This window comes from Corylus avellana, chromosome 4 (genome assembly GCF_965113065.1).
Source record: "Corylus avellana chromosome 4, dhCorAvel1.hap1.2, whole genome shotgun sequence".
Taxonomy (NCBI): domain Eukaryota; kingdom Viridiplantae; phylum Streptophyta; class Magnoliopsida; order Fagales; family Betulaceae; genus Corylus; species Corylus avellana.
The window spans coordinates 32,811,189-32,835,983 of NC_142493.1; the positions used below are offsets into that span (position 1 = coordinate 32,811,189).

At 38.1% G+C, this 24,795-nt stretch overlaps 5 protein-coding genes across 6 annotated transcripts; 4 read left to right on the forward strand and 1 right to left on the reverse strand.

The window, feature by feature from the left end:
- The first annotated feature begins 229 nt into the window (after positions 1-229).
- Positions 230-1,844, forward strand: LOC132177746 (glutathione S-transferase U17). Its single transcript, XM_059590189.2, has 2 exons — positions 230-589; positions 1,334-1,844. Exons 1-2 carry the CDS (start codon positions 272-274, stop codon positions 1,709-1,711), a joined length of 696 nt encoding a protein of 231 aa, XP_059446172.2. The 5' UTR covers positions 230-271; the 3' UTR covers positions 1,712-1,844.
- Positions 1,845-3,420: 1,576 nt separating this feature from the next.
- LOC132177747 (glutathione S-transferase U17) lies at positions 3,421-5,258 on the forward strand. Its single transcript, XM_059590190.2, has 2 exons — positions 3,421-3,821; positions 4,719-5,258. The coding sequence occupies exons 1-2, from the start codon at positions 3,504-3,506 to the stop codon at positions 5,094-5,096; spliced, it is 696 nt and encodes a 231-aa protein (XP_059446173.2). The 5' UTR covers positions 3,421-3,503; the 3' UTR covers positions 5,097-5,258.
- A 2,055-nt stretch (positions 5,259-7,313) lies between these two features.
- Positions 7,314-12,449, forward strand: LOC132177014 (Tetratricopeptide repeat (TPR)-like superfamily protein). 2 transcript variants are annotated; one of them, XM_059589208.2, is made up of 14 exons: positions 7,314-7,761; positions 7,879-8,031; positions 8,116-8,214; positions 8,439-8,540; positions 8,725-8,868; positions 9,341-9,435; positions 9,528-9,657; positions 9,756-9,860; positions 10,784-10,890; positions 10,974-11,025; positions 11,474-11,563; positions 11,686-11,770; positions 11,862-11,926; positions 12,021-12,449. In XM_059589208.2, exons 1-14 carry the CDS (start codon positions 7,672-7,674, stop codon positions 12,105-12,107), a joined length of 1,404 nt encoding a protein of 467 aa, XP_059445191.1. In that variant the 5' UTR covers positions 7,314-7,671; the 3' UTR covers positions 12,108-12,449. The 2 variants fall into 2 exon arrangements, with proteins under 2 accessions (XP_059445191.1, XP_059445192.1); XM_059589209.2 differs by having other exon boundaries at positions 7,674-7,761; positions 7,848-8,031.
- A 142-nt stretch (positions 12,450-12,591) lies between these two features.
- Positions 12,592-15,341, reverse strand: LOC132177013 (Protein kinase superfamily protein). Its single transcript, XM_059589207.2, has one exon. It carries the CDS (start codon positions 14,954-14,956, stop codon positions 13,001-13,003), a length of 1,956 nt encoding a protein of 651 aa, XP_059445190.2. The 5' UTR covers positions 14,957-15,341; the 3' UTR covers positions 12,592-13,000.
- A 3,230-nt stretch (positions 15,342-18,571) lies between these two features.
- Positions 18,572-24,305, forward strand: LOC132177626 (uncharacterized). The gene is made up of 4 exons (XM_059590025.2): positions 18,572-19,262; positions 22,338-22,946; positions 23,029-23,317; positions 23,884-24,305. Exons 1-4 carry the CDS (start codon positions 18,675-18,677, stop codon positions 23,916-23,918), a joined length of 1,521 nt encoding a protein of 506 aa, XP_059446008.2. The 5' UTR covers positions 18,572-18,674; the 3' UTR covers positions 23,919-24,305.
- The last annotated feature ends 490 nt before the right edge of the window (positions 24,306-24,795 follow it).

The window sequence follows — 24,795 nt, forward strand, 5'->3', positions numbered from 1 at the left end:
GAGCTATTTGAGCAGCCGTGTTGCAGTTTCAGCCACACAAGCCACCAACGCTCTCCTTCCAAGGAGAAAGAAATATCGCGTCGAACCAAATGAAATGGTCCAATAACCGCATAAATAAATGCCACGCAATAAACTCATCTACCCTTCAATGTTCTCTGCACGTGTAACGTACCGGTACCATATCCACACATATTTCGTGAGCACTTCATTGCCTATATATATATATATCTAATATCCATTTCACACAAGCTCAAACACAAATAGATTGTTGATGGCGAAAAGTGAAGTGAAGCTTCTGGGTGCATGGCCGAGCCCATATGTGATGAGGCCCCGGATTGCCCTCAACATCAAAGCTGTTGAGTATGATTTTCTTGAAGAGACGTTTGGATCTAAGAGCCAGCTTCTTCTCCAATCCAACCCCGTCCACAAGAAAATCCCCGTTCTCATCCACGCCGACAAGCCTATCTGCGAGTCCCTCATCATTGTTCAATACATTGACGAGGTCTGGACCTCCGCTCCCTCCATCCTCCCTTCTGATCCGTACGATCGTGCTATTCAACGATTTTGGGCTGCCTATGTCGACGACAAGGTACTGATTCTTTGATAGTGATAATGATTAGTCCCCTCCCTAATGCTTTGCTTCTTTTTCTTTTTCCTTCTTTTTTAAGTAAAGTTGGCTCTGCTTGTGTGTTTGATGTCACACCCATAACTTGTTTAGTGCCAAAAAAAAAAAAAAAAAAAAAAAAAAAAAACTCTGTAATTGGCTACTTGAAGAATTGGGTAGGTGAAAAGTAGTTGAATCATGAGATTTAGCTTGAACTTTTTATGATGGTGACGATCGTTATTCTTCAACTACTCACTAGATCTGTTGTTGTTAAAATATATGGTGTAGTTATTTGAATTAAGTGAGATAACCGAACACCAAGTGTTTGTTTGTTTTCAAGCTTTGATTTTTACGGCGTGGTTTGGTGTTTTGCCTTGACCCTTTGAGAGTTAGAGGTGGGTGTCGGCCAAATCAGTAACGGTAGGGGTGTTCCGCCTACTGCTCCGATAAAATTGGCGACTTCATTTCGACAAGGCAGCCGGTGGACGGAGTCGCCGACGAGGAGAGGAAGGTGGCACCGGTGGTAACTTCTATGAGTTCTATCAAGTTCTATCAAGTTCGATAACATCTAAAAGAAACAAACTATTAACACTTGCACCAAAAGAATTAATTTGTTTGATATGGGACGTAGTCCAATTGAATTTAACTTTTTGGCTTTTTTTTTTTTTTTTTTGTTGGTTTGGTAGATCATATCATTTTTCGCTCGTAATGAAATTCAAATGGGTGCAGTTCTTTCCGACCATGAGAGGCATCTCGGCCGCCCAAGGAGAGGAAGCCAAGAAGGCGGTGGTGGAGCAAGTGGCTGAAGCGCTTGCGCTGTTGGAGGAAGCCTTTGGGAAGTGTAGCAAAGGGAAGGCTTTCTTTGGTGGAGATCGAATTGGGCTCCTGGATATTGCTTTTGGGAGTATGTTGGGCTGGCTGAGGGTGACAGAGAAGACGAATGGGCTGAAGCTGCTCGACGAAGCCAAGACTCCTGGGCTGGCGAAATGGGCCGACAGGTTTTGTGCCGATGCTGCTGTTAAAGGTGTTATGCCAGAGACCGAGAAGCTTGCGGAGTTCTCTAAGGTTCTCATGGCCAAAATGAGAGGAGCTCCTCCTCCTAAGTAATAGGTTTCTGTGTTGATCACAGAAGTAGCTGATGGCCTGTGTGATGTTGTTCCTTTTGCTAGGAATGGCTTTTTTGTTTGTGTGGTGGTGACTGAAAAACTTGATGAAGAATAAATTTGGCATCCTCTGAACATTCCAAGTGTGAACCGACTAATTCCTTTTAACTTCTTATTATGTTTTGGGTTTCCTTGAATCACTCCAAACTTTAATAACGTTAACACCAAATACCCTGTTTGTTACTACACTGCACAAAGGCCATGAATAAAAGCTACCTTCGGTGATCCGAGCCATGGTCGTCTTCAGAGCTCGTGATATTATCGGGTCTAATTGAAAAGGGTTGCTCTGTTAAGTAGTAATTGACGTAGAAATCGCAATCTTTGATTAATTTCAAACATTGTCTTAATTTGTTTCATGTTTAACTCTTTTTGTACGAATAAATACTTGATGCTCTTATGGTTTGTGGACATCAAAGAGTTTCTAGTCTTCACGACTCCCTTTGGAAGAAAACAGGCTGCCAGCCCAGTATGTGAACTGGAATAGTCTTTGATTTCACGCGTCTCCATAAAGTGTCTTGATATTTTTAGTGCAAAGATTGCTGCAGCTAGCTTTAATACTTGGGTGTTGTAGTTGAGCTCATAATTCTTCAACTTAAGGGATGCATAAGCGATCACTTTCCCATTTTGCATCAACATTCTTAGATATTATTCATTTTATTCTAAAAAAAAATCAACATCAAAACATTCTCACTTTTATACTACATCGTTCACTTTTTATATCACGTCATTTACTGTTTTACCACTATTCAAATAAAAAAAATCACTACAAAACAATTTTTTTTTTTTTTTTTTTTCATTTTTCAATATTACTTTTTTACTTTTCTATGCTAATTATTACTCATTTTTTTCTTCACCAGACATAAACAGTGCAGTGTTGCTTGCCAAACACACTATACATGAATTAGAAATGAAGCATTTGATGTGCCCCTCGCTTCCCCATTTGGCAAGAAGAGACCAAACATTTAATACTATTAGATCTTCGCCACACAAATTTGGGCAATGTGAAAGGACAAATCTACTCTATAAAAGAATCGGATCCTCTCCCGTTCCAAATTTTATAGGAAATACATCATTTCAATCTTAACTTAGTAAGCGTCCAATAATGAGAGTTCTAAATTAGAGAGCAAAGACTTCCTTTAAATCTTAACTTGGTAAGCAACCAAACGTCTAATGGGTGACGTTAAACATCACACCGAAGTGATTTGATATTTTAAAATAATAAAATAGTTTATTTTATTATTATAATTATTAAAAAATAATAATAATAAGTTGACGTGCATGAATAGTCATGTACGATAGCGTTCTTAGTATCATGGCCCAACGTCCATGACCTGGCAAGGTGGTTTTGGACACAAATTTTTTTAAAAGTAATTTGAAAAATTTTCTTTCAATTCAATCTAAAAAAATATTAATATTTATCACCGTAAAATGGCTGTGAGCGAGTCCCGAAGATGAAGGCATCGTGCGTGTGACAAGGGAAAAGTCAGCAGTCTACTGTGCTCCATTGCTTTTTAACTCTATGAATTCAAGAGAACCAACGGTCTCCTTCCAAGAAAGATCAACACGTATTAAAAAGTCCACCAACTAACCTTTGAATGAATGTTCAGTGTTCACACTACATTTCCTCGGCATTTATTTCATTAATTGACTATTTAAGATTGATTCGTTCACACCCCCTCACCCACGCAAACGCTGAGAGGCAGATCATCTTTGGAAGAGAGAATTAAGTAGTGATCATGGCGAAAAGTGAAGTGAAGCTTCTGGGGGCATGGCCGAGCCCATTTGTGATGAGGGCTCGGATCGCCCTTAACATCAAAGCTGTTGAGTATGAGTTTGTTTTAGAGACGCTTGAGCCCAAGAGCCCGCTTCTTCTCCAATCCAACCCCGTCTACAAGAAAATCCCCGTTCTCATCCACGCCGACAAACCCATCTGCGAGTCCCTCATCATCGTTCAATACATTGACGAGGTCTGGACCTCCGCTCCCTCCATCCTCCCTTCTGATCCTTACGATCGTGCTATTCAACGCTTCTGGGCTGCCTATGTTGACGACAAGGTACTGATTTCCTCCGTTAATTTTTATGATGGTGATATATCTGTGAATTAGCTAGATCTAATGTTGTTAAAATATAATAAGGTGTAGTTATTTGAATTGCGAAAGATAACAACCGAACACGCCCTTGATCATTTCGAAACGATCGTTAAAAGAATCAAAAGAACAAGGAGGTGTTTGTTTTCAAGCTTTGATTTGATTTTTACGGTGTGGTTTGGTGTTTTGTCTTTCCTTTTGGTTGGTCCGTTGGTTGGGCACCCAAATTCCTATAATTGCCAAACATTAAATAAAGAACAAAACCTTCCTTGAGGACTAACATACTGAGGGATTTTTATTTTACTTCACAATAATTAATTCAAGAGTTAGTTAGGAAACCTTGTTCGATGAATGTTTAATAAAATTATAATATCTAGCATTTCTTGTAAATAAATATACAAGATCAATGGTGAGTGAGAAGTGAAAAACTTGAACTTTCTTGTGTCATGTTATAAGACGAGTTAGAATTAAAACACATGTTACTTATCTCATGTTATATGACAGGTTCTTAATTCCTGTTGATGCAGTTCTAACTAAAGTCAAACCCAGTGAAAAGGGGTTTGGGAACTCATCTAGTTGTCCTTTGATAGGTCTTAGATCTTCCGTAAGTGGCCAAATATGTCAATTACATCTCATTTTGTGGAATTCAGGTTTAAATAAAGGTAAATTGTTTTTTTTTTTTTTTTTTTTTTTCTTGACATGTTCACATAAGAGGAGAACGGGAAAATTCAAATTAGCAATCTCCACTTTATAAAACGAGGTCTTTAACCGATTGAACTACCACTTAGAGACAAATGTGAATTGGTTTGATAAGAGACGTAGTCGAATTGAATTAAGCTGTTTGGCATATCTTTTTGGATGCAGTTATTTCCGACTATGAGAGGCCTTCTGACTACCCAAGGAGAGGAAGCCAGGAAGGCAGTGCTGGATCAATTGGCTGAAGGGCTTGCCCTGTTGGAGGAGGCCTTCGGGAAGTGTAGCAAAGGGAAGGCTTTCTTTGGTGGTGATCGAATTGGGCTCCTCGATATTGCTTTTGGGTGCATGTTGGGCTGGCTGAGGGCCACAGAGAAGATAAGTGGGCTGAAGCTGCTCCACGAGGCCAACACTCCTGGGCTGCTGAAATGGGCTGACACGTTTTGTGCCGATGCTGCTGTTAAAGGTGTTATGCCAGAGACCGAGAAGCTTGTGGAGTTTTCTAAGGTTATTGTGGCCAGAATGGGAGGAGCTCATCCTCCTAAGTAATAAGTTTAGTTCTATGAACAACTTAGTTTGGTGTTGATCACACTAGTAGTTGATGGCCTCTTTGTTGTTCCTTTTGATAGGAATGGCCTTTTTGTTTATGTGGGTGACTGCACTGCCCCATACATTTGGCATCCTATGAATAATCAAGTGTGAACTTAAATATATATGTGACTCAATTTAGACGGTGCATTTTAGATGAACACATGAATTGAAGCAATCACAAAGACCTCAATGCAGATAGTATTTTGTAAACTGTTAAATAATGAGTCGCAATCTAAATAATAAGGGACGAAGTCGATTTGAAGTGAAATAGAAAAAAATTATTTTATTGTTTAAACTATATTTTATACCGTGTATATATTGTTTTCATTATCACATCATTTAAAATTGAGATATTCTATAATTTAATAAGAATTATATATTTTACCCATAAACTGATAAAAGTTCATGTGGCAAGATGCCACATCATCTTCTTTTTGTTTTGTCTGAATAGTACAGCCCCAACTTAGGGCCAACTTGAGGCCAACTTTTTTCTTATTTTTTAATTTAAAAAATTGGTCATTATTATGTAAAAAAATACAATTTTTTTTTTTAAAAAAAATACCAAATAAAAGAAGGGCCAAAATAAAAATTATTGCTTCAAAAACTTGTTTAATTTTTAATCTTGTTGTTCTTAAAATTAAAAAATAAGGAAAAAGTTTCTGAAGCAAAATATAGTTTTTATTTTAAAAAAAATACCAAAATAAAAATTATTGCTTCAAATTTTTTTTATATTTTTTTTAATTAAAAAATAAGGCAAAAGTTGGCCCAAAGTTTGGCAAAATAGTTTTGCCTTTAGCATTTTCCTTGTCTTTTTCCCTTCACAGAAAAAAAAAATGATGTGCTATCTTGTCATATGGACTTTTATGGGCAAAATATATAATTTTTTTTTAAAAAAAATCTAGCATTTCTCTTTAAAATTTTCAAATAACCCGACAACATGGCTTCTCTCCGGTTAACTATACTTGCTAACTTCGATAACATGGCAATTTTTAGGCCTTCGATTTTCTTCTTACAAAGTTCTGTTTGATTAGATTACTCCATTTCATTTCATTTACCTTTTAAACTGAAATGGAGAAGAACTTGTCTCAAAAAGTGAGCACTAGCAGCAGCTTCCCAGCTATTTTTTCTCAATTTAGGGAATAAAACTATTTTTTGATACCCTATAAAAAAACACTTCACAATAGATTTCCTTATTTTCTCTCTCTCTCTCTCTCTCTATGTATATATATATATATATATATATATATATATATATATATATATATATATATATTATCATTGCAACCAATGAGAAAGGAGAGAGGAAAGAGAATTGTTAGGACATATGAAGGAGAGAGAATCAATTTTTTATAATTTAATAATGCATTGAAAAATACTGTAGATATCATTTGATGTTGGTTATATTTAGGGCTTCTGATGTGGATGCTATTTTTTTTTTAGATTTTTTCTAAACATAGGGAAGGGAATGAGCTATAGAGAGTCTGCTGCTAGTGTTCTTAGAGCATTTTCAGCAAACTCCCTATAAGTGAGTCTGTTCCCTATGTGTAGGGAATATGTCCAAAAAATCATAAAAAAAGTCACACAGCAGACTCCCTAAATGAGTCTCAACCATGAGGATCGCTACAGTGAAACCCAAAGTATAGGGTTCTACTATTGCGATCCTTATGATTATTAAAAATTTTAAAAAAAAAAACATTTCTCTCTCCTCTCTCCTCTCATATATATAATATACTTTTAAAAAACAAATATTTTAATGATATAGAGAATGATTAAGGAAAGTTATTGGGTGTATTTTGACATAAGAAAGTAAAAAGTAGTTTGAATCTTTAAATGTAAGGAAAATGATGAGGAAGCTGCTTCCCACTTCCCTACACATAGGAAAAATCTCAAAAAAATCACAAAAACTTACTTACAGCGACTTTCCTATGCATTAGAATTGCAACAGTTGAACCCAATGTATTAGGTTCATTTACATGGTTTATTATAATCATAAAATGATATTATATTTTTTCTCACACTTTTCTATGTAAAAAATGTTACATAAAACTATAAGAGAAAGCTATTGCGGAATGTACTTGAATATGAAAAAAAAAAAAAAAAAAAAAATTGGTTCCCAAAACTTAAACAAAATAACGAGGAAGGTGCTCTGACCACTAGAACGGCAATAATGCGATGCCCCCTATCCTGAACGCATAATAGTAAGACGCAGCAGAATCTGATTTTGGATAGCAAGCGCGACCGCGACCGCGATGCTATCTAGACATACCCAAAGGGCCAAAGCCAAGCAGACCGCGACAACTAACGGCGCTGCGCTTTCATATATGCGATCTACCTGACAAAAGCCTCATGAATGAATGAAGCGGTCATTTTTGGCAACAAAAATCCAAATTTCCTACGAACTATGAAACCCAGTTCCCCTTGGAGTCCACGAAACACTTCTGCCTAAGAAACACCTTTCTTTCATCTGGGTGTTCTCCTCTGCGGTCTGCACCCTTCTTTTACACAATCTAGGACACCGATTAGAGAGAGAGAGATGGAAGGAGTGAAACTGGATAGGTGGGGGTACGAGGTCAGGACCAATTCGGATTCTTGTATATCTGCCATCAATAAGTTCTATCACCAGGTTCTCTCTTTTGCCTCATACTCGGCTTCTTTATAAATTTTTTTGTTGGTTTATGATTCTAAGTCTAAAATTTTGAAATGGGTTAGTGTTTTTGGACACTGATGAATGGTATTAAAGGTGCTTTGTCATGGGAGAGAGAGGTCTGTGATTCTGGAAGCGCCGGCACATGATAAGGACTGTGTGTTGGCCAACATTTTGGCTGCTCATTTTCTCTGCTCCTCTGATCCTTCCCGCGCTCCTTCCCATCTCCAAGCCGCTAAGTCACGCCTCGTAAGTATCTGTGTTATGGTCAGAAATGTACCTTTGTCCTTTTTCTCTTTTTGGTTCTGAAAGAAATTTCGTAATTACGCACAGGAGCAAGCCACTAAGCACGAGAAAGCAGTTTTTGATGCCGTCAATTATTATATATCTGAAGACAGAGACGACGATGTCGCTCTGGAGTTACATTCTAAGGTGTGTGAGACCCTCTGTACTTGTTATTGAGACATAACTTTCCTTGTTTACTGCTCTATTTAACTCATCTAATGGCTTCTTAACGAATATCACTTGAAATGGACACATTTTAAATGCATTAACTGAAATAATTGTTGGTAAACTAATTGATAGAAGCTCCAATCTCCAATGCTGATTTGATTTAGGTTCCCTCTTGTTTAATGTAATTTCTCCAACTTCTGCAGCTCTTAAAAGATTTCCCTAGAGATCTGGTATCTCTGAAGAGGGCCCAAGTGTTATGCTTTTACATGGGTCGACCTGATCTGTCCTTGGATCTTGTTCAACAGGTGCCATTTTATTATTATTTCCTGAAATTGTTGGAAGGAGCATTTCTATTAGATCTTTTTGCACATGCATATAGTGCAAGGTCAGCAATGTATAATGTTATAGGACTTGACATTTGATGTAATTGCAATTCATGTTACTTAAGGTTCTGAACATCAGTTATCTCACGATTTGTAAATTCAACAGGTTCTACCAAAAAATCAAGATGAGAAGTACATATATGGCCTGCTTGCTTTTCCCTTGCTGGAGCTTGACCGAATGGCAGATGCTGAAGAAGCTGCCAAAAAGGGATTTGAGATCAACAAGCAAGACTGTTGGGCACAACATGCTGTGAGTCATCTATTTTTAGGTTGATTTAAAAGACACACTTTTACCTCCTGACTCCTGCTTATGCTTAAACATATTTTTTGCTCAAGCTTTTTACTTCAACCTAATTGTTGGTTCTCCCATTATTCAATATATATTAATAGAACATGCAGCTTCTCGGTTTTCGTATATAAGGATTGTGGTTCTATACTCGTACCAAAGCTCTCTAATTTTGGAAATTATGCTTTGCAATTTCTGATAATGGAAAAGTTATGATAAATTGGGAAAAGATAGAAATTGTAGCGTGGATTTTAAGTTTTGATTATGGACCTGGCCAGAGTATAATTCAATATTGGATTCATTAAAAAAAAAATGTATAATTCAAAATTGGTAGATTGGTTGTTCGTATTACTGTCAGCTAATTGTTGCAATGAGAAGGATTTAATTAATTTCCAGCCTCTTATTGGTTTCCATTAACATCAAATTTGTTATGCAGTTGTGCCATGTTCTACAGTATGAGTGCCACTTTAAAGAAGCAGTAGAGTTCATGGAAGGATGCTCATCTTCTTGGAGTTCTTGCTCATCGTTTATGTATGCTTATCAATTCTTCTAAATAATACTTAGCCATGAATTGTAATCTCTTTCTTGCGGTTTTTGATGTCCTAAAAATCTCAAATCTCCAGGCTGACACATAATTGGTGGCATGTAGCTCTTTGTTACTTGGAAGGTAATTCTCCAATTCAAAGAGTCTTAGAAGTATATGACCATTGTATTTGGAAGGAGTTGGAAAAAAGTGATGCTGTGTATCCGGAGGTATATTGTTTCATGTAACTTAAACTAAACACTTTCTCCGTTTTTTTTTTTTTTAACAAATGTTACGAGTCCTAAGTCCTAACTTCTTCAGCATTTAGGTGTATTTAAATGCTCTTGGTTTATTACTGCGGCTGTACGTACGGGGTGAAATTGATGCCTTTGGGGACCGTCTCAAGATCGTAGCTCGTTGCGTAACAGATCAAGTGAGCTACAATATATCACCCTTGCAATAAAAATTGTACATCTAATTATGTAATGAAGGAGCATTGGAGTTATATAATACTAGTGGATAGGATAGGCTAGGAAATTGATTCTTCACATGTTTAACTATATATTTATACCTATTTTATATTAAGCTATCAGAAAATATTCTATGGGTTTTTTAAGGCATCACATGTTTATGGAACATAATCTTACATATTTAGATTGTAATAGGCTGGCCAATTATTGGCTTCCAAAACAGCCCCTTAATAGGAACTGAAAAATCAAGCATGCATTTGTATCATGTGTGGTAATTTTAAAAGTAGATCATAATCATATCTTGTGACTGTTGGCATTTGTAGAACAACAGTGTGTAATTGCAAGCATCAAAATGAAATGGAAGTCTCAAACAAAAAAGTTAGTGTAGAGATTAAAGTGTGGATGATTTCTCAACTTCTATGCGGCTTTTGTTGATTATAGTGCTTAATTTCTCCATTGCAAGTATAGTTGGCAAAGTGTAACAGAACAATTCTTTTCTTTATCAGACTTGGTGAGCAATAAGTCTCTTTCATGTTGTTCAAATCCCCAACCTGCATTGCAGTTCATCTTGTTATAAAATTGCCCTTGTTATATGGACCAAAGAATATGAAATCTGATGTACCATCTCTTCACATAGATAACACACACTTTTGTGAAAGTACTAATATATCACTTGAAAGACTACCAAAACTATAATGTAGGCAAGGTTAATATGAACTTAAATTGGAACACATGTATCTGTTTTTAATTTCCTAGGGTGGTGTGCTTCATGTTTGCTTGATAGTTATCCTCAAAATGGCATCTGTACGTGCCATGGTAGATATCATTATTATGAACATAATTTAATTATTATGCAATATCTGAATGTGCGCACCAAAATGTTCAGGCAAACTGGTATATAGAGTGGCACCTTGATTCCTTGATAGTATGGGTCTTGGCTAGTACTGGAGACATGTATAAAGCTGAGGAGTTACTAAAGGGATTGAAATCGAGGTTTGAAGGATCTTCTCCCCTCTCATCATCACCTTTTAAATGCAATCCAGCAATTAGTTTATTGAAATTCTGTTATCTTGTAGATTTTCTAAGATGAGCAAGAAGAAGCAACAACGGATGCAGAGAGGAATGCTGGTTTGTTCTGATTGCTGCTTCCTTTGCCATATCAATGACTTTTATCTTAATCTATCATGTGCACTTCTCTATTGTCTCTTCATAAGCTGCCTATACTAGTGTATTGGTCACATCATATAGCTCTACCAAACTTTATCCATGGAGAGACGGGCTTGGAGCAATTAGAACTTCCCTTATCACACACATGTAGGGAATTAACTCTCCAAAATAATAATAATAACATTTTCTGGTAACTTCAACTTTATGGCTATCATCAAGAAGAGAACAGGAAATCGTGATTAATATATATATGTGTGTGTCGTGTGCGCACACTTTATTTTTTATGGTGTAAAACCTTATAATATCTCTGAATTGGAACTTGTATTTAATAAAGCCCCTAAAAAATAAAAACAAATTAAAGGTGCACTTTCTTTTGAAATTTTAATCGCGTTTCTTATTTGTTTCACAGCTTGCAGAAGCCCTGTATGAGTATGGTAGTGGAAATGACAAAAAGGCATTGGAGTTGCTTGGTCCAGAGTTTGATGCCAGTAACTGCAAGGTATGATCATCTAGTACTAATCCGGGTCACTGTGTGCTCCAAAATCCCTGCTTTTTTTTCTTTTTTTTTTTCTTTTCACATATTGGATTTTTAAAAAGATATGAATTTTACCTTTACATTAGATGATCGGGGCGTCTGATGAACAACTTGATGTATTCAATGAAGTCTGGTACAGTATGTTGCTGAATACTGGACAAGCTGAGAAGGGTAAGACTTCAATTGCCTTCTAGCCATTAAACTTCACCATAGTTTTGGTTTTGTCATAACTATTTTTCTTTCCTTTTTTTTGTCGTTCTAGCAATTGACATAATCGAGAAGCGGATCAGCAAGCGGGAAGGTGTTCCTTTCTTGTGGCGCCTTCTGGTATAACTCCGCCTTTCATCAGAGCTCCTTGCTCAGTAGTTCTTTGTAAGAGATTTAGGAAGTTTTTGTATAAATTTTTCCATCTTTTCTTCAGGAGAGAGGCTATAACCTTACAGGAAGAAAAGAAGCTGCAACTGCAGGGGAGAGGGCCAGGGCTTTGGAGACTGCATATTTCAAATAGCTGGTATGGTCACAAGTCACAACCAGCTGAGACATTTTCTCATCTTACAACAGATTTGAGTGGTTGATCTCACAAATATCCTGCGATGCCTTGCAAGCCATATCAGTGGTGCTCATTGTGTTACTTGTATGTAAATATGGCAAATAGAAATGCACTAATATCTCGATTGTACACTTGCTTCATGCTTTATGTGACCCGAATAATTACATATTGTAAGCACTCTAAAACTTGTTTCATTTTCCTTCACCCCTTATTTTAGCTGCTGGTGTACATGGAAGGGAAAAATGAGAGGAAAGTGGAAAAAGGAAAGGAAAGTCAAGTGGTATCCCCATATTCATCTTCTTTTCTATCTTCTTTTGACTATTCAAATTGGTTGGAGGGATTTTGTGCTTAAATCTTGATCAGATAGTGTATAATCAAATAATGTTAGTTGGGAGATGAACGGGCGTAGAAGGTTTATCAAAAAGTTCGCTAATGTTTAATATAACATATTAAAAGAGACATCCTTAAGTCAAAAAGCTTATGTACATAAATTCAAACCCAATAATAGCATGTTAATGCTAAGAACAAATGTAACTATCACCGACACACGTTGTTGCACATGTGCACTGAACCATAGGTTTAAAGTCAAGAAAGTAGTTCTGATCAGTAGCTACTTGGAAGCTCGATTGATGGTTTTCTTTCTTCATGACTCAATTGAAAATTAGGAAGCTATGGAGTGGAGATAAGCCGACACATCTATTCTATTCACATTCTTCTTCTTTTTTTTTTTTTCTCTTTTTTTTTTTAAAAAAAAAACCTTCCCTCTGAAAAGAGTAATCCAACGCAGTCAAACCCACACATGTGCAACTGACCCCCACGGCCCTACTATCACATCACGATCAAATCTAAAATCAAGCCTTTGCCACGTCATCCCCGGCATTCGAGTTCGAGGCTCGGATGACCCCACGTGTACGGCTCCGAATCACCTTGAGATCCTCGACCACCTCCTTGGCATCGGGGCGGTCGTCCTTGTCAGCCGCCACGCAACGAAAAGCCAGCTCCGCCACCGCGTGAACGCCGTCCATGGCCTCGGCATCGAGCGCAAGAACCGGGTCGAGCACCTGGTGGAGCAGGCCCGTGTGGATCTTGGACACCACCAGATCAGCCAGGGCCATCTCTCTCTTGTCTCGGCTCTGATCCACTGCCTTCGACCCAGTTATGAGCTCCAACAACACCACACCCAAGCTGTACACGTCGCTCTTCTCCGTCAACCGGAACGACCGGTGATAGTCCGGGTCCAAGTAACCGGGTGTGCCCTGAGGCCCGGTCCAGACACACCCAGATGAAGAAGAGTTAGACGACGACGTGTCGGAGAAAACGAGCAGCCTGGACAACCCAAAGTCCCCGACTTTGATTCTCATATCTCTTTCCACGAAAATATTTGACGAAGTGATGTCTCTGTGAACTATCGGCGGGACAACTGAGAAGTGCAAGTACTCCATAGCCATGGCGGTTTGAAGAGCTATGTCGAGTCTCACATGCCAAGTCAAAGTCCCTTTCCGGTGCAAGCTCTTTGGGCCGTGAAGGTGGTCTGCAAGTGTACCATTAGGTACGTAGTCGTAAACCAGAAGAAGCCCTCTCGGATCGCTGCAATAGCCGTGGAGCTTCACGAGATTTGGGTGATCAATGGAGGACAGGATCAAGATTTCGTTGCAAAATGACTTGGTGGAGAAGGCTCGTCCGGCGGCTGCGTGGCGGTGGTGCTTGTGGAGGTACTTGATGGCGACGATTCGCCCGTCGTAGAGCTGACCGAGGTACACTGACCCGAACCCACCATCGCCAATTTTGCGCTTCGGGTCAAATCGGTTTGTGGACGACTCGAGCTCTTCGTAGGTGAAGACAGGCGGGAGGAGACTAGCTGAGCGGTGGCGGTGGAGGAAAAGAGTGTTTGGGTCTTCCTCTATAGCCGATGGTTTCAACCGCCTAGACCGGAGAATCACTGCAGCAACCAGGAGAAAACATGTCAACGCGAATATTAAGCACAAAATACCAAGTCGTTTTGGGCTGCCTTGATGAAGCCATGGAGGGAAGTAGCGGCTCTGGGAGTGACGAAAGCATATGAATTGCTTTTCTGGGTCGGAGGAATTGAAGCCACAGACTCCATTCTTGGCCTCGCAAGCTTTGCAGCTCGAAAAGTAAGTGTCTTGAGCTTCGTCCCACTCAACTTCAAAACCGAATCTGATCAGAAAGTTGTCGAGGAAACCCAAAACGTCGGGTTGGCAGCCCTGCTCTGGGATGGGATGCTGTGTGGAAGGGGAACCACAGCCATGGAGCAGCTGAACTGGGTTCTTGATGAGCTTGCATTCCCAAGGGCAATGACTGCAGTTTGGGAGAGTAGGCGGGGAACAGGGTCGAAGAAGGGAGAGGCGAGAACAAGAAGCGTCGGAGACTCGGAACGCCGAGCCTGAGAGATTGATAGATCGACTAGGAATGGAGGCGAAGTGAGGCGACGAACAGTTGCCAGTTGTTGCGGTTGCGGTTGCGGTTGCGGTTGCGGTAAACGGATGCGGGGAGAGGGTGAGAGTGGAGGAGTTGGGGTCGAAGTTAACGAGAGAGAAAGAGAGGTCGTTGATGGAGATGATGGAGTGCGGAGTAGAGCATTTGACTTGAAAGGAAGGGTGGCCACAGCCGGGTGAGGATGAGAAGGGGAAGGAAGGGGAGGATGTGAATGGTGGGCATGGAGATCTGATGGTCTCTGGCTGTGAAGAGCATCTTTGAGCTGCTTCTGCTGCTGAAGTTGCAAACAGCGGGTACAGTACTATCAGAAAGAAGAAGGCGAGTGTGGCGGAATGTGGTGGCGGAGGCATGGAGGAGGATGAGTATTATGAGGCAGTGTGGTTGTAGAAGTCATCAATCGGGTGGGGAGGGATCTGAATCTGAGCCACCTGAATTTGCGAACACTAGTTGTTGGAGTGGCAGGGTGAGAGTGAGTGAGTGTGAGTGAGTGGGACACCCAAGGAGAAGAGAGAGAGAGAATGGTCTCGTGGAGAGTGAAGGGGCGGAGTGTCACGTGAAGTGAGGTGGAGTGAAGACAAAAACACCTAAGAAAAGAGTTGGCCGCCTGCCAAGCTTGGAGACCCGGCCCTTCATTAATGCCTTTTTCCCTCTAAGCATTTTTATAATGCATTTTAACTTTTGGAATTCAACTCACTTTCATTCTTTTGCAAGGGGGGGTAGGTGACTGAATGCTCACCTTTGGGGTCCTCCTTTCAGTGATTTGTCAATTTTTATTTCTATGGAAGTCTTTTTTTCAAAAAAAATATCTAAAGGTGTTGAGAGAGTATACTTCAACACCAATGTTGTGGTTCCCATAAAATTGGGTGGATACACCACCCTCAAATTGGCCTTATAGTGGTCGAATCATCCCTTGTCGAATTTGGGGTAGTTCGGCTACCCCATATTTTTTTTGTTAAAAAAAATAATAAGAGTCAATAAATTTTTTATATTTGACCCATATTTTTTTACAATCAATCATTAGATTTGTATACTTATGTAGATTTTATATAAGTTAATAGTGTACCCCACAAATTCAATAAATAAGATGGCACATCAATAAAAAATAAAAATAACAAAAATAAAATAAAAAAAGAAAGTGGATGGAATTATCTATTTGATAAGATTTATAGACTTAGGGAGTTAAATTGATAAAATTTGAAGGAGTAATTTGGTAAAAAGTCATACATTAGGGACATCTAGAGCTTTTTATTTTTTTCTTATGGGGATTGGGATCCTCCAATTAGTGAGATCATAGGTTTAGAATGCCTGATCATTCCAAAACCCGTAATGGACAGGTGCTTGCTTTGATCTCGACTAAAGCCTACAGCAAGGACTCCTGATTGGCCCAGATTGATTGTGAAGGCCCACTATTAATAGCAAACCTACTGAAAGACCCAGTAGTCTGGTCCATGACCAACTATAGATAAAATTACCGAGAAAATTCTTGCAATTACCTACCTAAATTTTATGTACATATATATATATACACACACATGTAATTGCAAGAATTATATAATTTAAATTTTTCTACTTACATTGTTAATAATTTAGATAATAAATACAATATAATTAATATGAGGCTCACTCTCTAAACAAAATTCTCACCTACTTGATCATGTATGTGGATTCATAGAAATTTTCTCAAAGAATGTGAATCCTGTGTATGGACGCATGACCAAGAAGAAAAGGAAAATAATTAGGGTCGTCGATTGCATCTTTTCAAATGGTGAAGACCAAGTTAATACCGTACCCCGTGGGGCATGCTATATTTGTCACCATTAATTACATTCAGAATGCAGACGGTCCACGACAAGTCTTCTTTTATTGTTCCTTGCCAGAATGGTCACTATCTCTTTCTCTGTCTTTTTGCTCGACCAATGTGAAATAAACAAAAATAATAGAAAATATATGTTGTGATTAATAATTTGATAGGTACAAGATGAGGCCTATTTATTATAAATGTGAATAGCGTCAAAACTAAAATTTTAGGTTTTTAGGACAAAACTAAAAATAAATAAAAGTAGAGAGGTAAAAAGCTAATTTAAAAATAATTTTTATATATATTTTTTATTTATTTTTATGGGACCAATTAGAACTTGGAGAAGCTACTGCCCCAAGCTCCATTGTAGTTCCCCCTGCATGCAATCATTCAAGTTAGGTAAGTGAGGAAATCCCTGGTTTTGTGTAGACTATTTATAATTTTGTAAAATAATGAAAAAAGCTTTATTCAATTAAAGATGCTAACCTATTATTATATTTTTTGTTTGCTTTTAACACTGTTGTGACGTTGGATTAAAATATATATATTTTTTTTTTTCCCGAAAATTTTATAGATCTCATGTGCCGACACGTGGAACGCACGAGCCTCCGCATCTCCACCACCTTCGCTTATGGTGTTGCTGATTTTTTTGACTTGATTTTCTTATGCTTTTTATCATGTATTTCTTTTATGTTCGATTGTTGTGTCATTGCTTTCTATATTATCTGAACCGGTTAGATTTCAAAATATGTGTTACGTGAATATGTAATGATGATAGAATTTAGGTTATGATGGAACTTATACTTTTTAGATTTTGAAGAAACTCAAGATTTGAGATTAATTCTCATTTAATTTTTATTAAAATATTATCCTTTAAATAGGAACATTACATTAACTTAGACTTGGAGTAGAACTCCTACACTTACTTGAAGATAAACTCCTACAAAGATAACTAATGCAATATTAACTCTAAAATAAATAACTAGATAATTGAAATACAAATAGACACATGTTTACCTATAATCTAAAAGTACTGATAACAAAACTAATCTTACATGAAATCTAGTTCTTATTAAATACAAGTCTACTAATCTTAAATAAAATCTAATTCATATTAAATATAAGTCTACTCTAATATAATGTCTACTTTATCACTAAGTTACTTCCGTAACAATCTGTGTATGAGTAGGAAATCTTTTTTCCACCTTTCTGGTCTCCTTCAAATTTATTGAGGTGCTAGTGATATGTTTAGATTAAGTTTTTAAGGTTAGGCTTTAAATTCTGTGTCTATGAACAAATCCATTTTTTCTTTGTTCCTTTTCTACTTAATCTTTACGGTTTCTTTGGAAACTAATATAGATTTAAGTTTATAAAGGTTTTCTTACTCCATATGGTTCTATTTATCATAGTGTGCCGCAATCTTCATCGGCTGCAGTCGCAAGAGACTTTCACCCTTTTTAGTTTTCCTCCCGTTCACTAAGGTACTAGTTCTCTGTTTAAATTAATTTTTTTTAATTAAGCTTGTATCCATTTAATGTTTTTAGACCTCGTTTTATTTTATTTTGAATAAATGAATGAATGTTCTTAAAAAAAAAAAAAAAGAATAATAATAAAGTCATAAAGGGGTCCACTTTTGAGTTTTGACAATATGCACTTCTTGAGGTCAAAAGAAAATTCCACGTTCTTTTCTTTTTGGGGTTGGGGGGGGGGGAAGTAACTTCGCAGAAATGGATCACTTTAATTAGGGAATGAAAAAGGAAATTTCGTAAAAATCAAAATAAAAACGAGTTGGCCATAATTTGAACCGTTCAACGCTGCCACGTACGACTGCTTGGCCGCCCCCCACGGTCCGATCACTGTGCCACGAAGTACCCAACATATCCCCCACTCCCCAGCTTCTAGATTTTAAAGACGAAACCTCCGTACACCCAACAAATTAAATTGGCCCATGGTCTTCCACGCGTACCACAATTCTCTGTTCCTATTTTCTTTGTGTTATGCCGTATAAAATTGGGCAGCCTAGAAGTTTCCTGGTCAGCGTCCCAAGTCCTCTACGGAGATTTCTTAATCTTGTTTGCTAAGAAACAAATTGAGAAGAATACTTTACTGAAAATCCCAATACCAACAAGCAAGACCATACACAATAAACCTTTACCTTAATTATAAGGGTAAATATTAAATCCAATTATTAGAGTTTAACCCCTTTCTCATATATATATATATATACACCCAGCAAAGAGTAGGCTAAGTACTGGTTTTTGAGCTTGGAAATGGAGGTTTTCCAGAAAACCAAGGCCGTGAAACTCCGAAGCCACCTGGAGAAGTACCTAGTTGCCGACGACGACAGAAAGAAGGTCCGCCAGAGCCGCAACGGCTCGTCGCGCAGGGCTATATGGTTCGTTGAGTTGGTCGAAAGGAAAAGCCACGTTATACGCTTGAGAAGCTGCCATGGCACGTACCTGACCGCCACGGACGAGTCGTTTCTTCTGGGCATGACCGGGAACAAGGTGCTCCAGACCGAGCCGGAAACGGTCTACGACTTGAAGTACGAGTGGGAGCCGATAGTTGATGGGTTCCAGCTGAAGCTGAAGACCTGGTGCAGTAAGTATCTCCGCGCCAACGGAGGGACGCCGCCGTGGAGGAACTCCGTCACGCAAGACGACCCCCACGTCACGTCGACGCAGAATTGGATTCTGTGGGATGTGGAGGCTGTGGATGTCTCCGAGACCGGTTCAGTTAAGGATTTCATGTCGTCTGTTTCGAGTTTGTCTTCTTTGTCCGACGAGGCCTTCGATTCGGAGCCGGCGTCGCCCATGTCGGTTATATCGACGAAGTCACCCAGATTGTCTTTGAAGCAGGTAAAACATGTTTATTAATCTCGGTTAATTAGTTGTTTGAGTTTCATTTATTTTTAAACATCCATGAGTAAAATATAGTTAGTCCCTTAAATATTTTCTTAAAATATTATATATATATATACTCTAGTATTTATTTTTTTATTAAAATAGAGCCTAGAGAAATCATTCTTGGTGCATGGCGATGGTTGGAATCCAAAAATTAGTTTACAATTCAGAATATATGTTCGTGCTAGCTAGTGCTACGACCATAAATAATACTACCATCAAATGGTACCAAAATTTGTTAATAAAAATGATATATTCAATACAATTAAGTACGTGGCACTTAGTCACGGATCAAATTGTTAAATTATCTTTCTTGTGTGACATTCTTTTAAGAGAAAAATACACTTTATTTTTTGAACTATTCACTTATTTGCATTTTTAATATCAATGTTTAAAAAATGACATTTTATCCTAAACTTCTAAATTATTGCAATTCGATCATTTTGATTTTTTTTTTTTTTTTTTCAAAATGCCCTATCCCAAGTTCAAAAAAAAAAAATTAAAAAATTAAAGGGTGATCGGTCTGGGGTGGTCGAAGCCACCCTATGCCCAACCGGGGTGGCCGGCCACCCTTTAATTTTTATTTACTTTTATTTTTTAACTTGGGATGAAAGCATTTTGAGAAGAAAAAAAAATAGAAGTTAGAATGGTCGAATTATAATAATTTGAAAGTTTTGAGTGTAAAGTGTCACTTTAATATTTTACTTAAAAATATAAATGGGTGAATAGTTTAGAGAGTAAAATGTCTTATTCTTTTAACGATGTACAAGAAGAAAGGAAAAAACCAAAAAAGTCTTTACATAACGTGTAACTTATATATTATTAATTCTATAAAATGTAATTTTAAGGTGCTAAAGCGTTAAAATCAATAATTGAGGTGAGGGCCATAGACACTAGCTTAATACAATAGTTGATTAAAGTCTTTCTTTAAAACAAAAAAACAAAACAACAATAGTTAAAGTCTATGCCTCATAGGATAAGACTGAAATGCTGGTAGGCCCCATCTAGTGGACACGTCTAACTACCAAACGGGTGAAGCAATTTAAGGATATGAATTGGAAGGAACGCGTTCACACGCCCACTAAAATCCATATATAAAAAAAAAAAACAATAAAGTAATAACAAAATCCGGTATGTTGTTCATAGATGGACGTCTACCAACCATACCGCACTGCACAAAGGTAGCACGAAACTTGCACCACTTAAAAAAAAAGAAAAGAAAAGCACCAGCACTTTGGTTGGTCAATCTTGCACTCCTCCTTCCACTTTCTAGAGTGGTGATTTAATCGGTCTCTACTTCCCATTTATCTCGTGGATACTTTCTTTTAAAAACATAAAAAATTGGATTAGAATTAATTGTTTCAATCAATTTATTCTAATTGACATGTCTTTAGTGTAGGAGATGTGTTTACATGTATTTCATAATCATATGCTTGAAAGACATGTTACATTTTCAGCTAATTCTATTAAAAATGCATATACAAATTTCATAATCCAAGAGTTCGTGTCAATTTAATTGTCTAAGTTGTAGCGAGTTTGTTATTGTCCCATATACAAGGAAACCAAAGCCAAAGTACAAGTGAATTCTCCTTTTGTCTTTGATGTTTTTTTTCCTGTATATAATGAATGCTGTCTCCACTTTACAACTTATGGAAGTCCAATAGGATCAGAATATTATCAACTATATGAAAAATATATACTTTTAGTGGTTTCAACTTAGGTATGAGTTATTAAATTTAGGAGAAACTACATTTTGCTCCCATGAACTACAATGTCTCTGTACTTTTCCCTCATGAATTACCAATTGTGATACCGACCCTATGAATTACTATTTTGTGCTCAAAACTCTAAGTATGTCAGACAAAGGCCCATTCTGTCAATCAAATGCGTTAACTCAGACAATCTACCATTCACTTTGCCCCATGAATTACAATTCATTGTCACTTTGTTTCCATGAACTATAACGTATTGTTATTTTGCTCCAATGAACCACAGTGCATTGTCACTTTGATCGACTGAGTTAACGCCTTTGACTGGTGGAATGGGCCTTTGACTGCAAAATGGTAGTTCATGGTATCGGGTGTCAGAGTTAATAGTTTATAGGCCAAAGTGAAAATGCGTTATAGTTCATGGAGGCAAAATGTAGTTTTCCCTTAAATTTATGTGCATAAAAAGTAAAATACATGAGATTTTTACATATATGTTTAAAAATTACACATATTATCTTTCAAGGGTTTAACCTTCATTTTAAAGTTAGTCATAAGGTCAATTGAGAGTTGCGTTGCATAATTTCTGTTGCTATTTTATTCTGTGACCATAAATTGGTATATTTATCACGGTGTTTCCCTACCCATTTGTAATTGCCTAATTGGCTTCTCAAATAATATTAATTAATATTGAACCATTTTCATCTTATTTATTATTATCTCAAAAACGTTCAACATCAGTTGCATTTATAAGGAAAATGACATTGCCCCAGTACTTGAGATGGACAAATCAAGCCGTAGGCTTATCTCTGCTGATATACTTCTTGGGTTTCCAATATTTATCTGAAAAAATATAAAAATGAACAAAAAATGATATATATCTTTGAAAAAAAAAAAAAAAAAAAAAGCCTCCACTTGATAATTGTTTTTGATTTTAAAAGGTGAAAAGTATAAATAATTTTGGGTATATCGTTTTTTTTTTTAAAAAAAAGTATTATAAAACGAAGTGGATTCCATTTTGACTGGACCCTTGCTGGAGGGTGGACCCTGCCAAGTCAAAAGTAACGAACCATGGTTCACACGGACACGGAACGTGTGCCATCTTGGCTGACTGGCTGGCGGTGAGGAGGAACTTTTCAGCGCCAGCCACGACACGAAACCTTAACGTAGTAAAAATAAATTGAAGGCAGCGTTAACAGTTTTCTTCGTATAAATTGCAAGGGACAAGCACATAGTCGATACGTTGAACCAGTTTTCTCTTCCTTGCTACTTGCTAGAAGTCTTGAAACTTCCTGTTTGACACTTGTCGTTTCTTTCGTTTTAGTTTTCGCAGTTCAATTCCAACAAGTTCCGGTCCGCCATGGAACTCTTCCGCAACGCCAAGACGGTGCGACTGCGTAGCCGCCACGATAAGTACCTGCTGGCCGAGGAGGACGAGGAGTCGGTGACTCAAGACCGGAACGGATCCTCCAAGAACGCGCGCTGGACCGTGGAGTTCGTGCCCAACTCCGACTCCATCATCCGCCTCAAGAGCTGCTACAACAGGTACCTCACCGCCTCCAACCACCCCTTCCTGCTCGGCATGACCGGTCGGAAGGTGACCCAGTCGCGGCCCCAGAGGCTTGACTCCTCGCTCGAGTGGGAGCCCGTCAGAGACGGGAACAATGTCAAGCTCAAGACCCGCTACGGCAACTTCTTGAGGGGAAATGGCGGATTGCCGCCTTGGCGGAACTCGGTGACCCACGATATTCCTCACCGGACCGCCACTCAGGATTGGATTCTCTGGCATGTTGATATCCTTGACATTCACGTCCAGTCTCCGGGTGATAAACCTCCGGCTCCACAAACGCTTTCTTATTCGGATTCTTTGGATTTCCGTCCGAGCTCGCCTTCTTTGGTTTCCATCATATCCGAGAAATTTTCGAGACAACAGGTTTGAGATTTTCACAATAAAGCTTGCAACTTTTTTATTTGGGGAAATAAAAATTGTTAATTTTGTGTGTATGATTCTGCAGTCGACCGACTCTAATGTGAGTTCGCCACCCAAGGTGGATGGGAGGACTATATACTACCATGTAGCTGAGGAGAATGGTGATGTGGACGATGACACTGTGGAGGGGTATTCTTTTACTTTCAAGGGGAATGGGGTTGATGAATTGACTCGTAAATTGAAGGAAGAGACAGGGTTGGATGGTGTCATTGTGTGTACTCGCAGTCCCTTGAATGGAAAGCTTTATCCCCTTCGCTTGCAGCTCCCTCCAAATACGATTATGCATGTCGTTCTGGTTCTTTCTTCTTCAGAAGGTGAGTTTTTACCTTGATTTCGTTCGGTCTTTCCTCAACTCTAAATCAATTTTTACTTGGTAAATATATTAGATTACCCTATTAGCTTGTATTAAACTCAGAATGCTAGATAGGTTGCTGGATCTGTTCAGCATCATAGTCTACATATTTGTGTCCTGTTTGGCTGTTGGGAAGGCAGAGTAAAAGGTTCAAGTTTTGCAATATTATTGGGTTGAGGGTGCTAGTTGTATGATTACAAATGTTCTGATCTGATTCCCTATACCTTCTTAATTATCAACCAAATGAAGCATAAAAGTTCAACAACCCCATGCTTTGTGGAGCTAAATAGGTATAAGGTTATTTCATCTCTATTTACTTGCCTTAACATATCAGGTGAGGAGATGAATTTGAGTATATTGTAGACACAATAGGTATAAGGCTAATTGTCAGCAGTATAGATCATTTTTAACTTTATAAAAAAATCACTTTGTTCTTTTCTTCTTTTTTCAAGTTTTTCATTGCCCCATTTCCATTTCATGATGACCTTTTGCCTTACATTCTCTTCCTCTCTTTTTTTGGTGCATCAGTGGCAGAGGAGTTTGCAAAACAAGGTTTATTATAACAAGAATCGCGTGGACTATTACAGTTTTGTTGAGAATATATGCACGAGTGTTCTGTACATTCTGGTTCAGGCCTGTTCACATGCCACCCCAAAGCAATCAGAACAGGTTGCCCGTCTCACCTGCTGTGTTTTTGCCGGGTGTATACAATTGATGTGAGAGAACTAGAAGCACTTGTGGGCGTTTGCTGTGATGGAGAGTCGCATAAGAGCACTAGAAACCCCATCAAAGATTATGTTGTATACTTTCTTCACGCTTCTCTGCTTTAGATATTCCTTGGCAGTAAAATCTGGTATTTACAAATTTATAGTTTGAGACAAAGGCCTTTTGTTCTTCTTGGCATGTGTTATTTTGGCACAAATTATTTAGAGTTTTGTCCAATTGAATTATTGATCTGAAGATGAGATTGGAATGAATTTTGTGATCATGGTGAAGACGCGTCTATCTAAAGAGAAAATCTATCCGTCTCTCCGTGTCTTGCATCTGGTGGTTGAAACTTGAAAGGACTCCCCCCCCCACATGGTAGTTTCTCATTATCTTGCTTCATGTGTGAGCAAGGATTGGGTCATAAAGTGACAGTGACAGTGATTGTGAAATCCCGAAGGATGATGATAATATTACGCGGGGACATCATGAATTCATAAGCTCTGGGAAACTGCCACAATTTAAGGCATGTTTTTAGCAATAATTTGGACATGCAAGGGGCCCCTTCATAGAATCATAGCATACAGAATAGTCATACAAAATAGCTTAACTTGCGGCGGCATTGAAGGAGGCTAGACATGTGGGGGAGGGGGAACTGGGGAAGCCACCAAATACTTAGAAATGAGAATGGCTAATAATGCTGTTCTTCTACTTCTTTTAAAAAAGAAAAAAATA

Bases quoted from the DNA above. Each gene is read 5' to 3' on its own strand.
- LOC132177746 (XM_059590189.2), top strand. From the start codon at position 272: ATGGCGAAAAGTGAAGTGAAGCTTCTGGGTGCATGGCCGAGCCCATAT. The intron at 590-1,333 runs GTACTGATTCTT...AAATGGGTGCAG, and splicing joins CTGCCTATGTCGACGACAAG to TTCTTTCCGACCATGAGAGG.
- LOC132177747 (XM_059590190.2), top strand. From the start codon at position 3,504: ATGGCGAAAAGTGAAGTGAAGCTTCTGGGGGCATGGCCGAGCCCATTT. The intron at 3,822-4,718 runs GTACTGATTTCC...TTTTGGATGCAG, and splicing joins CTGCCTATGTTGACGACAAG to TTATTTCCGACTATGAGAGG.
- LOC132177014 (XM_059589208.2), top strand. From the start codon at position 7,672: ATGGAAGGAGTGAAACTGGATAGGTGGGGGTACGAGGTCAGGACCAAT. The intron at 8,541-8,724 runs GTGCCATTTTAT...TAAATTCAACAG, and splicing joins CCTTGGATCTTGTTCAACAG to GTTCTACCAAAAAATCAAGA. The intron at 11,927-12,020 runs GTATAACTCCGC...TCTTTTCTTCAG, and splicing joins CTTTCTTGTGGCGCCTTCTG to GAGAGAGGCTATAACCTTAC.
- LOC132177013 (XM_059589207.2), bottom strand. From the start codon at position 14,956: ATGCCTCCGCCACCACATTCCGCCACACTCGCCTTCTTCTTTCTGATA.
- LOC132177626 (XM_059590025.2), top strand. From the start codon at position 18,675: ATGGAGGTTTTCCAGAAAACCAAGGCCGTGAAACTCCGAAGCCACCTG. The intron at 22,947-23,028 runs GTTTGAGATTTT...ATGATTCTGCAG, and splicing joins AGAAATTTTCGAGACAACAG to TCGACCGACTCTAATGTGAG. The intron at 23,318-23,883 runs GTGAGTTTTTAC...TTGGTGCATCAG, and splicing joins GGTTCTTTCTTCTTCAGAAG to TGGCAGAGGAGTTTGCAAAA.